This window comes from Colletotrichum tamarilloi, assembly GCF_030869305.1.
Source record: "Colletotrichum tamarilloi strain Tom-12 chromosome Unknown Scaffold_40.1, whole genome shotgun sequence".
NCBI classification, from domain to species: Eukaryota; Fungi; Ascomycota; class Sordariomycetes; order Glomerellales; family Glomerellaceae; genus Colletotrichum; species Colletotrichum tamarilloi.
The window spans coordinates 25,870-40,013 of record NW_026849423.1 but is presented as its reverse complement, the minus strand read 5'-3'; the positions used below and the strand labels follow the sequence as shown (position 1 = coordinate 40,013).

Here is a 14,144-nt window from a genome sequence, read left to right as displayed (position 1 = left end):
ACCAAGCAACTCAAAAAGGAACGCCCGTCGTCAGAAAGTCAGTCTCTCTCCAGGAGCGGCGCACATTCCCCTTAAGAACTTGGTCCAAGAAACCTCACTTGTCCTCCTCGACGCGATGCGCCTGATCGCGACATGGGAAAAAGTCGCAACGCCCCTTGCATTTGATTAGACATGTCGCTGTCCGTCATGTACCCTCCCCATCTCGGATGTGACCTGCTTCTTTCCTATGTAACGGTGATCAATGTAGGTGATGCTATGTATGGCAACCTTCCCACTCAAGGTCCCAGAATCGCCCTTCTCGTGGTTCACTCAGCCTACCATCGTCGGCCGAAGGAACGATTAGGGAAGGACGTGGAGGTTGCCCCCCTGGTACGAGCACGGGAGAGAATCTGAGAATGATGCTGGTCATGTGGGAACACGAGCGGGAGGCCGATTAAGGTGAGGAGGACGCCAGGGGCCAGCGTCGCAGTCACGGCGGGCGCGAACTTGGCATGACTGTTGCGGGGGCTGCTTTAAATGAGATTGCGCTGTAGGATGTCTTGAATCGGGAAAGCTATCCGATGCACTTCGGAGCGCCGAGCACGAGGGCAGACGGACGGTCCTGGTTATGCGGGGAATAGCTCAGCCTTGGAGGGAGACATCGGTCCAAATTCTCAAGGGGAAAAACGTAAAACATGGCCAGATATCTTCATGGCTGGCCTAGTTCGTCCGGGGATGACCTTATACGCGTTCCGCGGGGTGTTGTCAAAGCTCTCAGTTAGCCTTATTTCTTTGGTTCATGCATCTCCCATGTGTCCATCCTCAAGGTACGATCGATGACATGTTGGATGAACCGGTCGAGTCTCGCAAACCTGCGCCTCGCATTATTCAAACATAAACAAGCGAGGGGGTTCATGGTCCCATTGAATCCGTATAGACATGAATCAGGCCACCCCTGAGCAAATCTTTTGTTCGTTCTGCTCAGCCGTCCGCCCAGCTGAGTTGCAGTTGGGCATTCAATATGCGAGCCCGGCCTTTCATTCTGCCCTGTCCCCCGACTCCCCGCAGAAACCTGGCTCACTAAAGTCTGATCTTGGTTAGCACCACCTTTACTGCCAAAGAAACCCGGTGTCCGCCCCAAGCCTATTGCAGTACAGCGTGTGAGCATCTCACGACTGTAACGGCCCCAATGCAGTGAAGGATACCACCGGCGGGAAAGCCATCAAGATCCCAAGAAACGGGCTGTTGATGATGCGGCTCGCATTGAGTGGTTCAGCCAACTTCATCTTTACCACCGAAAATCTTCATTCGTCACTTTTGTTGATGTGATAGCGCTTGGAAGAAGAAACTCAGAGTAATGCGTACTATAACTTGAGCACAGCGGAATCACGCAAGCAGCCTGTCACCGTTGCTGCTCGTCATCCCATAAGCGAGAGACATCAAGCAAGCGCTGTCATCCACCTGTTATACGTCGCTTTGGAAGAAGCCGGGTAGCCGCACATGGTGATGTGAGCAGTAAGCCCCGTGGCGCTCTCGCCAAAGCAATTGGGCTGGATGCATAATCCGCAAGTCTAGTCGCCCAGACGTTAGCGACGAGAGCTGGGAGCGCTTCCCCGTCTCCGCGACGTCGAGGCCATCCCAAAGTGAGCCGCTTTCGTCCATCGCAAGCCATTGTTTCGTAGTGGCGGCTGAGTGGCGATCTTGCCCTATGGACTTGGTCTCATGAACGAAACTCCGGTCGCCGACATGTAATGCCCAGTTCATATACAGGATGTCTCCCTGATCCCGCATGGGCCCGGCCTTGTTGATGGGGGTTTCTTTCGCCGTTGTGACATCTGTACGCCCATGCAACGATCGGCATCAACCACACATCGCATGCCGTCGCATCGTTTTTGAGAATGAAGCAAATCATGCGGGTCGCAGTCGTCCTGCTGTTTGCTGCGACGGCACAGGCAACGGTGTCTCAATTGAACACGACTGAGATCACAAAGCTACTCGCGACGACTCCAAAATGTGCGGTAAGTCACTCTCACAGTCTCAGTCGTGGTGTTTCACAGCCATCTCATGGTTTTGAGTCAGCACTTAGTTACACTCACTGACTTGACTTATTTCCTAGATGCCATGCTTCGTCGATGCGTTCCATTCTGGCAATTGTACCCTCGACGGCTTGACGGACTGCGTGTGCACCAACATCCCTCTGCAAGCCCGCGCCTCCGCATGTATACAGCAAGCTTGCGAGTTCGATGATCAAGTTTGTGAGTGGTGGTACCTAAGGCGTCGTCATGGGTCCAATCTCACTGACATTGCTTTGAAGCCACCGCCCGTATCTCACAGCAGTTATGTGAGGGCTATCCTTACCCTGACCGCAGAAAATTCTCCAAGGTTTTCTCCATTGGCCTACCCGTTATCACGATCCTCACGGTAGCTCTCCGATGCCTGGCCCGATTACAGGTCACCAACCGACTGTGGTGGGACGACTGGACGGCACTGATCGCCTTGGTAAGGTTCCTGGAGATGGTTCATTCGTAGCAACTGACTCACTGACGGTGGCAGGCATTTTTGATAGTCATGTCCGGCCTTGGCTACACAAGTATGCACTTTCCTTCGTGGCTCAAGAAACTGGGTGTCTAGTGCTGACTTCAGCTGCACATTAGATGCTGCAATGGGATTCGGACTTCACTATTGGGACATTGACCCGGGAAATGGCAAGACTATTTTGCAGGTACGACAACGCACGGCACATTACGAGTCTTGGCTAGCTAACTGAGACTCCCTTCAGATCTTCTATGTATTGCAGATGCTTTACATCTTTGTTCAGTATGTGCATCGAGACACGATCCGAGGTAGTAAAGGAGTATCGCTAATTGTACACTAGAGTCTTTGCCAAAGCGTCCATTGCCTGCTTCTACTCCCGCGTGTTCACCAATCAGAAGTTCCGCCTGGCAGTCAAAATCCTCATGGTGTTTCTGTTCGTCCACGGCTTCATGTTTCTTCTGTTGATGGTATTTCAATGCCTACCCATTGAGTCGATCTGGGATCGATCTATCCAAGGTCGTTGCCTCAATGTTTCGGCTATCAGTTACGGAGGCGCTGCTTGCAGTATCCTGGAGGATATTATCTTGATTGTCATCCCTATTCCAGAACTGATTAAGCTTCAACTGGGAAAGAAGAAGAGAATGGCATTGGTTTGCATGTTTGCTATTGGATCCTTGTAAGTGACGTGCCAACCATTGGAGCGGCTTTACAAATGTTAACTCAGGATTGCAGTGCTTGCGTCGCGAGTATGATCCGACTAAAATACTTGGTCTCATTCGCTAATTCATTTGACTCTACTTGTAAGGTCTCCCGGTCATCTTCGCATGAGATTGATGCTAATAGCCGCTCTAGGGGATAACGTCGACGTCGTGCTATGGTCATCCGTCGAGCTCAACCTAGCAATCATCTGCGGTAGTCTCCCGGCACTACGACCTCTTTTCAAGAAGCTGCCAGTATTCTTCACCACTATCAAATCGACAATACAAACCGGAACGCACCGAAGAAAGTCGCAAGCACGGTCTACGACAGCGATTCAGAAATCGCATCATTCCCATGCCTCACATGAATCGAGCACCCAGCCATCGCCCAGCAACTCTCCACAGAAGCCACATGCAGTCAAGCTGAGAGACTTCGGGGGCAGTTCGACAACGTGTGATAACGACACACAGTATACTCTTGAAATGACCGATGAGGAGAGCAGGGATGATTTGGAGAGACAGGATTGGGCACGAGCGTATGGGAAATAGGGGTCTGATATTGCTGTCTGATGAAGAAGGAACGTCTCTAACGTGTAATGATCAGCGATATATATTTGAGCTTTGAAGAGCAAATGAGGTGAATCAGTTCAACATCTTATCAACAATCACCTACCCTGGCCCTTCGGTGAGAACAACAAAAGTCTGTGGGACAGGTGTAAAGACAACTTCAACAACACAATGTACCATGCCACATTGCCAGAGTCATAATCACCCCCGAATTTAGATGAGACTGTCGTGGATAGATGATTTGAGCAATGAAAAACGCAGCTGGCACATCGTTGTCTCTGTCTTCAGGCTTCGGTTCTCGTTATTTTGACCGTGATGCCCCGCATCATGAAGTGTGATCTCAAAAAAGGTCTTTCCTTATATCAGGCGCGAGATATCTCATGAAAACGTAGAGTAAAATTGGGAGAATTTATAGGTCATTGAATAGGTCCCAACCCAAACTATACAGGGGCCTAAAATCAGTCTGGTTCATCTGGAAATGAATACTAATCAAAGCCCCGTGCTTTCAATGCTTGCGGGAAAATCGCCGGCTGTTCCAATGATGATAGTGGATCTTAATACTGACTCGGATTCCGAAAGAAAAAGAGGAAAAAGCGTACCATCCAGACATTTTACCGCACATCCGCCGGGGTAATTTGAATAGTGTGTCTATACTAATCAGATTCTGCTCAGAGAGCACATACGGGGAACGAAGCTGCAGCCGCCGTACCCACAACCTTGTAGAAGGGCATCAACAGCGGCATATATGCATTAGTAACCTTGTGAGTCTCCATAGATCGGTCGGGATGACTCCAGGTTGATGCGAGTCGATACTAATCAGAATTGATTTAAGATCGAACTCGGTGGAGAAGACTAGACGCTCAAGTTGTGAACGACCTGCAAAGACCCGAAAAAAGATCGATGAAAATTAGTAAATAGAATGGAACTTTGCTTAAGATTGAACACAATTTTTGTTCTCTCATAATGGGACATCACAACTACCAGGAGTGTACGTTATCTTGTGAGGAGATCTAGACAGGCTCACGTCGCTGGGGATGCTTCTCGCGATCTCGCATGCATTTCTAATCGACTTCAATATTTCTATCATCTCCATACTACCTTGCAGGGATTTACTAATGACAGGTCCTAACGGGGGGCTCCCGGGAGTTCGGACGAAGTCGAGTAGCTCACTAAGCGGGCTCAGGGCCTGGCCATACGGAGTCTAAGATGGCGACTGTGCCGTATCGTTATAACATGGCGCTTTCACTTAGTAGCTTACACGATCTTGCATTGGGAGGGTCGATTCCTCTCACGGAAGACCGAGTTTATAAATATTGATCAACCTCTCACGAAACAGAACATTTGAATCAAGCACTATCACCGATTCCAATTCCAACCTCACCCTGATCAACCTTCAGTCATAATAGACCAACAAAGTCTCCCAAGATGGACGTTCTTGCTACTCTCGACTCCAGGCTCCATTTCAAAACGGCTGATCTCAACGGTATTCAATACAGATATATCCATGCAGAGCCTGATTCGGGAAAGTCTGTTGGTACTGTTTTCCTCGTCCACGGATGGCCTGATTTGGCCTTGGGCTGGACCAACCATATTCCCTTCCTCCTCTCCAAGGGCCTGAGCGTCGTCGCTTTGGACAAGATTGGATATGGTGGAACTGATTCACCCGAGGATGTCAAGTTTTAGTAAGTTACGACGCGTTAAGGAGTCAACCAGAGGTTGGATCGGTTAGAGCCTGCGGAGACTGATCATTTTGAACCTAAATAGTACCTGGAAGCGCGCTGCAGACGACATCGCCACACTCGCAAGCCAACTTGGTCTCTCTCGTATCATCCTCGGTGGACACGACTTTGGTGGAGCAGTGGTTTATCGGACCGCCATCTGGCATCCAGACCTCGTAGCCGCCTTCTACGTGCTCAACACGCCTTTCGCAGCTCCCACGGCCTCTTTTGTGGACCTCGCATACGAGTGGCCTGGATTTAAATACCAGCAGCAATTCCGTACAGATGCCGTTGCGGACTATGTCGGGCCGGCTGATGCCCAGAACACAACGCGCATTCGACAAATCCTGAACAACGTCTACGGTGTGATTGGCCCTAATGGCGAGCAACCCAGCAACGTCACAGACATCGGATTCTACTTTGATCTGCTCGACCTTGTGACTACAGACACGCCGCTTCTCACCAAGGCGCAGATTGACTTTTATGTCGAAGAATACACCAGAAAGCCAATTAATCACACGCTCAACGAGTACCGTAACAACAAGCTGAATTGGGAAGATGAGCGGGTGCTTATCCCTGACAATACCACTTACAGCGGCAAGTTCAAGCAACCTGCGCTGTACATCGCTGCAACCCAAGATCTCACGCTGCCTCCGTCTCTATCCGAAGGAATGGAAACGTACTTTGACAATTTGAGCCGAGGTGAGATTGACGGCGGGCATTGGGCAAGGTGGCAGAAGCCTCTCGAGGTTGAAAACTATGTTGGAAACTGGTTAGAAACCTCGGTGTTTGGCAATGCTTCCTTGAACCTTACCGGAGGGCTCGGTCTTGGAGCGCCCTGCGTGTAGGTGCTAGATGAGGCGATGAACCAGCACAGAGGTCTGGCCATCATCAACCTTGCGCCTTTGTATTAGACCCGTAACAGTGCCACCTGCCATGTCTATAGATTTCAAAAAGTCTTCTGTACATATTGAGAATAAGAGAGAAGCCAACATAGTCGTTTAGTGTTTCAAATGGCAGTGGGTAAACATTGACGCCGGGGAATTTGTAATACATTGATCTTAGCTCCATGATGAAATTAAGAACACCAACCATATGAATGACTAATAGAGTAGACGTTGAAAGATGTTTAACTCAAAGTCAAAGTCAAGAGCTAGTCTGGCGTGTTTGGTCAATTTGCTGACTGGATGCATAGCATGCACGGTGCGTCAGTTCGCATGTGAATAACCTCGTGTGCCGATCTACGTCATTCCGTCATCCTGCAGAAGGCGGGGAACATATCTTATCGATGCTCAAGGATGTAAATTATTCAAATTCCTCGCAATTCTCACTCCGTCACTCCATGAAACAGAGCTGAATTGAGAATGCCCCATTCACCGTCGGTCGTCGAGGAAGCCTCTGTTGCCCGAACAGGTGGGGGGTCTAACATTCCACTCGTTGACCTGGGTGCCCTGAAAGACAGCACCAACCCTGAAGCAGCACTGAATGCCGGCAAGAGTCTTGTGGACGCTTTCAGAATATCGGGCTTTGCCTATGTCAAGAACCATGGAATCCCCGAGGAAATCATCAAGTCCGCCTTCCAGTGGGTTCGTCTACAAGAACGGACTTTCTCTTCATCGCTGTCCATGCTGATAATTCCATGATTAGAGTGAGAAATTCTTTTCCCTCCCGCAGGCTGAGAAGGACAAGGCGCCGCATCCACCCGAGGGATGGTGGCATCGCGGGTACTCCGGCATTGGCCGAGAAAAGGTGTCGCAGATGGTATTTGACGCCAAAGAAATCAGCGAGCTGAGGAAAACCCCAGACTTCAAGGAATCATACGAGATTGGGCGCGAGGACGATGATCACCTGCCCAACATCTGGCTCCCCGAGGAGTCGCTCCCTGGGTTTCGGTCATTTTTCAACAACTTCTACGAGGTCTGCTATCAGCTCGAACTCCACCTGCTCCGTGCTATGGCTCTCGGCATGGGCCTGGACGAAGATTTCTTTCGGGACTACCATGTGATGAAAGACAACCAGATCCGCCTCCTCCATTACCCGCCGGTCGAGGAGAAGCTCTTGCGCGCCGGCAGGGTCGAGCGGCTGGGAGCGCACTCGGACTTTGGCTCCATGACGCTCCTCTTCCAGGACGAGGTCGGCGGCCTCGAGGTAGAGGATCCCATCGAGGAGGGCCGATTCTTGCCCGTGTCGTCCATCCCTGGGACGATCGTGGTCAACATTGGCGACTTCATGCAGCGGTGGAGCAACGACACTCTGCGATCAACTGTGCATCGTGTACGAGCGCCGCCGCTCGAGACGAACGAGAGCGGTGACCGCGTGACCCGGGCACGATATTCAATTCCGTACTTTATCGGCGCTGATCAGGAGAAGACGGTAGACTGCGTGCCGGGTTGCTACGGCCCCGGTAAGCCGAAGAAGTACGAGCCGATAAACAGCCGCGAGTACATCGAGATGCGACTGAATGCGTCGTATTAGAGCCGGAGAGATATCCTGATTATCTGTGCCTAGCAAATGAGATGATTGTCTTTCTTGAAGAAGTCTAGGGCCCCGTCGGCCACCCCTCGTTCCTGGTCTTGAGCGGCCGACTCCGTACAACACATGTACATGCTGTCAAGGTCACAGCAGTCACCATTGAGCACGCGGAGACCCAGGTTCTTGATCATTAGTGAGTGCTATTCCTTGCAGGTTCTTGCATGCGTGATCCACTGGCAAATGCCGCGAGTCCTCAGCTGGTTGGCCTACCCGCTGACGATCCCCGGCCCCTCTTCCGGTCGTTTCTGGTGATGAGGGCCGAACATGGTAGCATTTTACACCTTTGGTCAGCGGCCTTGGCGCATCGCTTGACACGTTACCATGAGCCATGGCACAGCTTAAAGCTGCAAAATTCGGGCGGAGCTGACATGAAGCTGACAACCGGCAGATGAGGAGATGCTCTCCAGGACTCCAACGGGTTGGAGAAGAGAAGCGAAGCAGAAGACCATATCCAATCCGCCCGCCCCCTCCCCGCCCGGGGATAGGGATGGTGTTGATGCGGTGAAGAGAAAATTGACTGATCACCCAAAGAATTGGAGGCGACAAGGCGTGCGCACGTCCACGACCAGGCGCTTTGCCCGGCCGCTGTGGGGGTTTCCGAGCTCATTGAAGAAGGGGAACAGGGACCGGGGATTTTGTCGTGACTCGTGGCGGGCAAGTTTCCACCCTCTCCCGCTGCCGCTTAAGCAATTCGATTTCTCAGTCTCAGAATTACACACTCTCTCCCTTTCCTCCCGGGATTCGAGCAACAGTAACCCGGAATCTGGGAACAGCAAGAGGAAACCCTGCGACGACACGACTAGTGTACAGCTTCACATCGAGGGTGCAAATCCCCCGATACCATCCGACAAATGTGTCCCGAGGGAGACGAGGACCAGACGGCCGCGGCCACGGCGCAGCAGCAGGAGACTGCGGCGAACGCAGCGGCTGGAATTCTACCGGCTGAGCACTGGGTGCAAGCGGCACGAGTCAGTTCGACACCTTTTTCCACCGCGGGGGCGTAGATTCTCTACATGCCCCCCCTTTCAACGGCGACCGCCCGCGGGATTTTGATGATTGACAGGCCGCTAGGATGCTGCTAACGACGACGATGCCGACTCTGCGCTAGGCGACGACAACGCCAGCTCTACGGCGTCGATCACCTCTACGATTTTGCAGTACCGGAAGATTCACGGGAGGACGTTCCACGGCGAGGTTGGCGACGCCCAGTATTGGTAGTGCCTCCCGCGGGCTGAGAGAACTGAGCGTTTTGAGCGTTGTCGCTAACGGATTGTGAAAGGGGGAGCAACGATGAGCAACAGAACGAGGCTTGGGATATCAAGTGAGATGGAGACCGCCAATGACGAAAGAAGTGAGAGGTCGAAGCTGACGGTCATTAGCCATCACTTACTCACCTTGTCGATGGGCGACAAGCTTCACTTGGCACCGCTAGACAAAAGCAAGGTAGGTGACGGGCTCATCGGCGGTGGCTTGCTCATCGGCCTGAACTAACGAAACCCTAAATAGCTAAACAAAGCGCTGGATATTGGGACAGGAACAGGTGAGCGGCGCTTATGTCATTCTCGGCTCATGAAGTCAGGCTAATGGCATCGTAGGTATCTGGGCTATGTAAGTCCCTGCTCAGAAATTCGGCATGAGTACGTGATGCAAGAGGCTGAACTCTGTATAGTGATTTTGCCGACGAGAACCCCGAATGTGAAGTCATTGGAACGGACATCTCCCCAATCCAACCTAGCTGGGTTCCTCCTAACCTGAAGTTGTGAGTACTCGAAGCGTCAAGATCCAGCAGCTGGTGCCGTTGATGACCCCACACAGTGAAATTGACGACTGCACGCGCGAATGGACCTTCGAGCCAGAGTCCTTTGACTATGTTCACATCCGCTTCCTGGTCGGCAGCATCGCGGACTGGCCCGCGCTGTTCAAGCAGGCGTACAGGGCCCTGAAGCCGGGCGGATACCTGGAGAGTTTCGAGGTCTCGCCGGCCATCATGAGCGACGACGGGACCGTCCCGGAGACTAGCGCGCTGGGCCAGTGGGGTAAGTTCTTCGAGGAGGGCGGCCGGAAAATGGGTCGAACGTTCCGGGTCCTCGACGAGAACTTGCAGAGGACGTCGATGGAGGACGCTGGCTTTGAGAGCATCACGGAGTGGAACAATAAGGTAGATGAGAGCCCTTTGAAGGATGACCTGCGCTTTCGGTATCAGAGGAAAGACTAACATGGGAAATGATAGGCCCCCATCGGCAATTGGCCAAAGGACGAGGTGAAGAAGGAGATTGGCGAGTGGGCTCAGCTGACGCTCCTGTCGGACATTGAGGGCTACGTTCTTTTCATGGCCAACGTCATGTCGACTTGGTCCCGTGAGGAAATCCACATCTATGCGGCGCAGCTGCGTCGCGAGATCCGGTCTGGTAAGCTGCATGGGTACTACCGCCAGAGAGCAGTCTGGGGACAGAAGCCTCTGAAGACCGAGGCGTAGTCCCGCTCTTCGCTACTACCTTGATTACTCTTGATTTCATCTGAGCTAGCGAGCGTGAATAAGCATATGCAGCCGAGTTCATCGAATTGGATGCCTCTCCACCACATTGGCTTGCACCTGTCTCATTGTGAAAGGAGTCTAGCCGCCGAGGCTCACACTTCAGAGATGAACGTGACCCGTAGGTGCGTCGGGTCGAGCCGACTCAATCAGCTTATACTATGCTCAGTAAGGCAAGGGCATCCGCATCTGGAAGGTGAATCTTATATAAAGCACAGGATTCAGGGTGCTGAGTGAGCTACTTGAGCTTCGAGGTGGAACTCCGCCGGTCTCGATGTTACGTGGAAGTTGACGATGGCTTCAGATAATTCAAGGCTCCAGCATCGCTGAAGATGAACCGTCGCCGAAAATGAGTATAAAAGAAGGCTACTTAAGCCTGCTTACTCTGTCACCGAATTTCGTATCATCTTCAACCATCCGGGCAACTTGAACAGTCACCACAACTATCTCACTCTGCTTTGCGACATCGAAGCCGGCAAAATGAAGTTCAACTTGCTCGCCCTTGCTGCTATTGTATCACTGGCCATGGCCGCGCCGGTCCGTTTCCCCTCTGGCCGTCATCTGAGTTCATAGTGCCTGTGTCTAACACGTAGTCAACGTATAGGTAGCCGACAACGCTGTCGTTGAGGGCGCTGGTGGCTCCCCAGGTGGAAAGCCCTGGAAGCGCGATGTCGCTGTCACTGAGGACTATCCTGGTGGAAAGGACTGGTAGTGCAACGATGCGCCATCGATGCCTCATGTTCTCTTCCATTGGACTGCGAACAGAGCCTCAGTTTGTTAGGTAGCTCATATCGCATGTGCAACGCCTCTGACGCTCGAGGGAATTGGATAGACATACTGCAGACGAAAGCTGCTTGTGTAAAGCTGCATATGGCATTCAAGCTCGGTTCTAATCCTGAGTAGTTCTACTCATATGAATGACCTAAGTTCGCACGACTAAAGGTATCTCGTTTGCTCATAATATCACGTCAAGTATGAATTTCCCACACGTTGAGAATGCCAGAATCATTTCTGGCATGGTGCCCATGCAAACACCGCCCAACCACCATGTACTGCCCATTCCCAGAGAAGGCAGCCGACACCGCGAACCCAGACTCTAACCTCGCTGAGTAGACCACCTTTCCAGTCGCCAGATCCGTGGCATCAGCACCATCGTCTGACCGGTACACAACCCACCGCAGGTCAGGCGAGATCGCCAACGGGACGCCCTCGCTCCCCTTTGCCGTCTCAAGGTTGTAGCTGTTCATCGCGCCGCTCTCAGGGTCCCATATCGTCACCGTCCTGCCCCAAATCGATGCAATCACTCCCGCCGGGCTCACAGCAAGCCGGAGCGGGTTCCTCCAGTCCTCCATCTCGATCTTGGCAATGTTCCGGCCAGTTTCGACATTCGTGATCCTCAGCGTCCCGTCCTTGGACGCGGTGACGAGCCTGGTGCAGTCCGCCGTCCACTCCGCGTGCGTGACTTCATCAGTGTGGCTGCGGATGACGCTGTACCCCTGCCCTTTGGCGGCCGTGACGATCTCGACACGATTGCGTACTCCCTTGATTGCCAGAAGCTGGCCGTCGGGGCTAAAGGAAAAGGCGCGGATCCCATGCCACTGCAGGATGAACCTGCGCGCACTGGGGCTGTTGTCGTTGACCCATTCGACGACGTACAGGGCCGGCCTCTCGAAGTGGACCATGTCATGTGAGGTTAGAATCGGCTTAGGGAACCGGTTGACGTATTCATCGTGATGCTCCGTCGTTACGGCGACGAGGTCCATCAGCGGGGAGAAGACCATGTTCACGCCTTTCACTTTCATGGTGCGCCTGCGCTCTCCTGAGGCGGCGTCGAAGAGACTGATGTCTTTGAAGAAGTTGGAGACGGCGAAGGACGTCGGGTCTATTGCGGAGGTGAAGCGGATGTCGACAGGTTCCTTTTCCAGGTTCATGGTGATCTTGCCGACGTGACGGAATGTAGCGTGGGCGGGAGCTGGTGCGAGGAGAGTCGGGTATGGGTTCACGTCTCCGTCTACGCTTGGTGCGGCGGACATGGAGTAGGTTGAAGAGCCGGCGTTGTCGGCGGTGACGGAAAGTCTCGCCATGTCTGATGCCGGAACCGTGGTCGACTGGTTGTCTATGAAGGTCCGGAGGAAGTTGAGGAACCCGGCGAGCTTCTGTGGCGATATGCTCTGGTCTGATGCGGGTTGTCGGTTCAAGATCTCCTTGATGGAGTTGATCTCCTGGAGGATCGCGCTGGTAGCATATGGGGGGGACTCGCCGGCCTCCTCTGCTCTTTGAAGATGTCGGACCCTGCTGTGTCTCAGTATCTCACCAACATCTCGTAAGCAACTGAGTGGGCAAGCTTACAGGTCTAATGCATCAACCGCCAGGCCCATTGTCCTCCTGCCCGTGGTCAAATGTGAGTTGAGGGCCGAGGCGCGGCTGGCTGCACTCCTCCACGCATCGTCACCGCGCCGAGACAGCGACCATCGGGACTTCTCAGGTCCCGTGTCAGTGACAGACCCTACGATCTGGCTGATGACCTCATTGCAGAATGCCGGGACGCATCGGATTTCGCTCAAGAGCTGGTCCTCTCCTTCGCAACTCGCTACATTGCGTCGAAGTGCGACGATGCTGTCCGAGAGTGAGAGGACTTGTTCTTGCACGGGGGAGAGCTGTGCTTCGGCTTCAGGATGGGTCGCAGTGAAGTCACGTAAAGCTGCGGTGGCCGGTGACAGACCGGCTTGCAGCTGATGGCATTCTGAATTGACACTGCTGGCGTCTGACGTGCTCATGATGGTGTGATACTTGATCGAATGTCTTGGGAGTACATGGCGTTGAGCTTCATTCCGCGGCGGCAGTTGTCGCGCTTATGAATTAGCGAAATGCTTAACTTGCACCCCATCAGGCAGCCAAGTTTCGAAGCGGCTATGCTCAAGGCTGGGAATGCCAAATGATGTCAGGGGAACTTGAGTGCAGATCTGTCGTGGCACAGTCAGCACTTGAGCTTCTCTTTGGTTTAGTGCTCTTCACTGAGATGACTTTTTAGAGACCTTGCGCCACTGTGGTGGTGTCACTACCGGTGCTAACAATTCTCCAATGAGGACCAAAGGTCATTAACTGTGCTACAGGTAGGGCTGCGTCGTCTCTCCCGTTGTTCCACCCATGCGATCCTGATCCTGCCGGTGATTCTTGCATGTTGTCATCTTTTATGTATGCCGTGACCTGGTTTCCACCATGCCACGGACGGTGAATTAGGGATGGATGCTGCCGGCTTCTCACAAGATTATCAGGGAGTGCGGCACTTTACCTTACCGTGCGCTGCCCGCGTGTTGAGATCGTCGCCTTACAAATTCAACACTAGCCATGGCAACTTCTCGTGTTCGCGCTGCTCTTGCAACAGACTATTGAAGGTCGTTACAAAGTCTCTGAATCGTACTGCGTTCTAGCTCTATTGACGGCAATTTGGGGCTTTCAGTTGATGTTGGCTGAGGGCTTCTGGCACCTCCACTCTACCAAGCACGGACGTAGATCTATAGGCTTGCTAGGCGCCTCCCCACTCAACCAACTATCACTGGATGTCAACATCCACCAATCCCC

At 52.8% G+C, this 14,144-nt stretch overlaps 6 protein-coding genes across 6 annotated transcripts; 5 read left to right on the top strand and 1 right to left on the bottom strand.

Annotated features, from left to right (window-relative positions):
* Positions 1-1,889: 1,889 nt before the first annotated feature.
* Positions 1,890-3,761, top strand: CTAM01_09689 (uncharacterized protein; the record flags this gene model as incomplete). The annotated part of the gene is made up of 9 exons (XM_060525706.1): positions 1,890-1,997; positions 2,096-2,234; positions 2,294-2,478; positions 2,533-2,569; positions 2,634-2,701; positions 2,759-2,796; positions 2,855-3,190; positions 3,247-3,314; positions 3,367-3,761. 9 exons carry the CDS (start codon positions 1,890-1,892, stop codon positions 3,759-3,761), a joined length of 1,374 nt encoding a protein of 457 aa, XP_060379582.1.
* Positions 3,762-5,204: 1,443 nt separating this feature from the next.
* Positions 5,205-6,345, top strand: CTAM01_09688 (epoxide hydrolase; the record flags this gene model as incomplete). Its single annotated transcript, XM_060525705.1, has 2 exons — positions 5,205-5,461; positions 5,544-6,345. The coding sequence occupies 2 exons, from the start codon at positions 5,205-5,207 to the stop codon at positions 6,343-6,345; spliced, it is 1,059 nt and encodes a 352-aa protein (XP_060379581.1).
* A 516-nt stretch (positions 6,346-6,861) lies between these two features.
* CTAM01_09687 (uncharacterized protein) lies at positions 6,862-7,972 on the top strand (the record flags this gene model as incomplete). Its single annotated transcript, XM_060525704.1, has 2 exons — positions 6,862-7,083; positions 7,145-7,972. 2 exons carry the CDS (start codon positions 6,862-6,864, stop codon positions 7,970-7,972), a joined length of 1,050 nt encoding a protein of 349 aa, XP_060379580.1.
* Positions 7,973-8,880: 908 nt separating this feature from the next.
* CTAM01_09686 (methyltransferase domain-containing protein) lies at positions 8,881-10,505 on the top strand (the record flags this gene model as incomplete). The annotated part of the gene is made up of 9 exons (XM_060525703.1): positions 8,881-8,997; positions 9,101-9,243; positions 9,309-9,350; positions 9,409-9,472; positions 9,536-9,569; positions 9,625-9,637; positions 9,699-9,788; positions 9,845-10,187; positions 10,260-10,505. The coding sequence occupies 9 exons, from the start codon at positions 8,881-8,883 to the stop codon at positions 10,503-10,505; spliced, it is 1,092 nt and encodes a 363-aa protein (XP_060379579.1).
* Positions 10,506-11,042: 537 nt separating this feature from the next.
* On the top strand, positions 11,043-11,274 carry CTAM01_09685 (uncharacterized protein; the record flags this gene model as incomplete). Its single annotated transcript, XM_060525702.1, has 2 exons — positions 11,043-11,099; positions 11,167-11,274. 2 exons carry the CDS (start codon positions 11,043-11,045, stop codon positions 11,272-11,274), a joined length of 165 nt encoding a protein of 54 aa, XP_060379578.1.
* A 256-nt stretch (positions 11,275-11,530) lies between these two features.
* CTAM01_09684 (ribosome assembly protein 4) lies at positions 11,531-13,339 on the bottom strand (the record flags this gene model as incomplete). The annotated part of the gene is made up of 2 exons (XM_060525701.1): positions 11,531-12,854; positions 12,912-13,339. The coding sequence occupies 2 exons, from the start codon at positions 13,337-13,339 to the stop codon at positions 11,531-11,533; spliced, it is 1,752 nt and encodes a 583-aa protein (XP_060379577.1).
* Between the last annotated feature and the right edge of the window lie 805 nt (positions 13,340-14,144).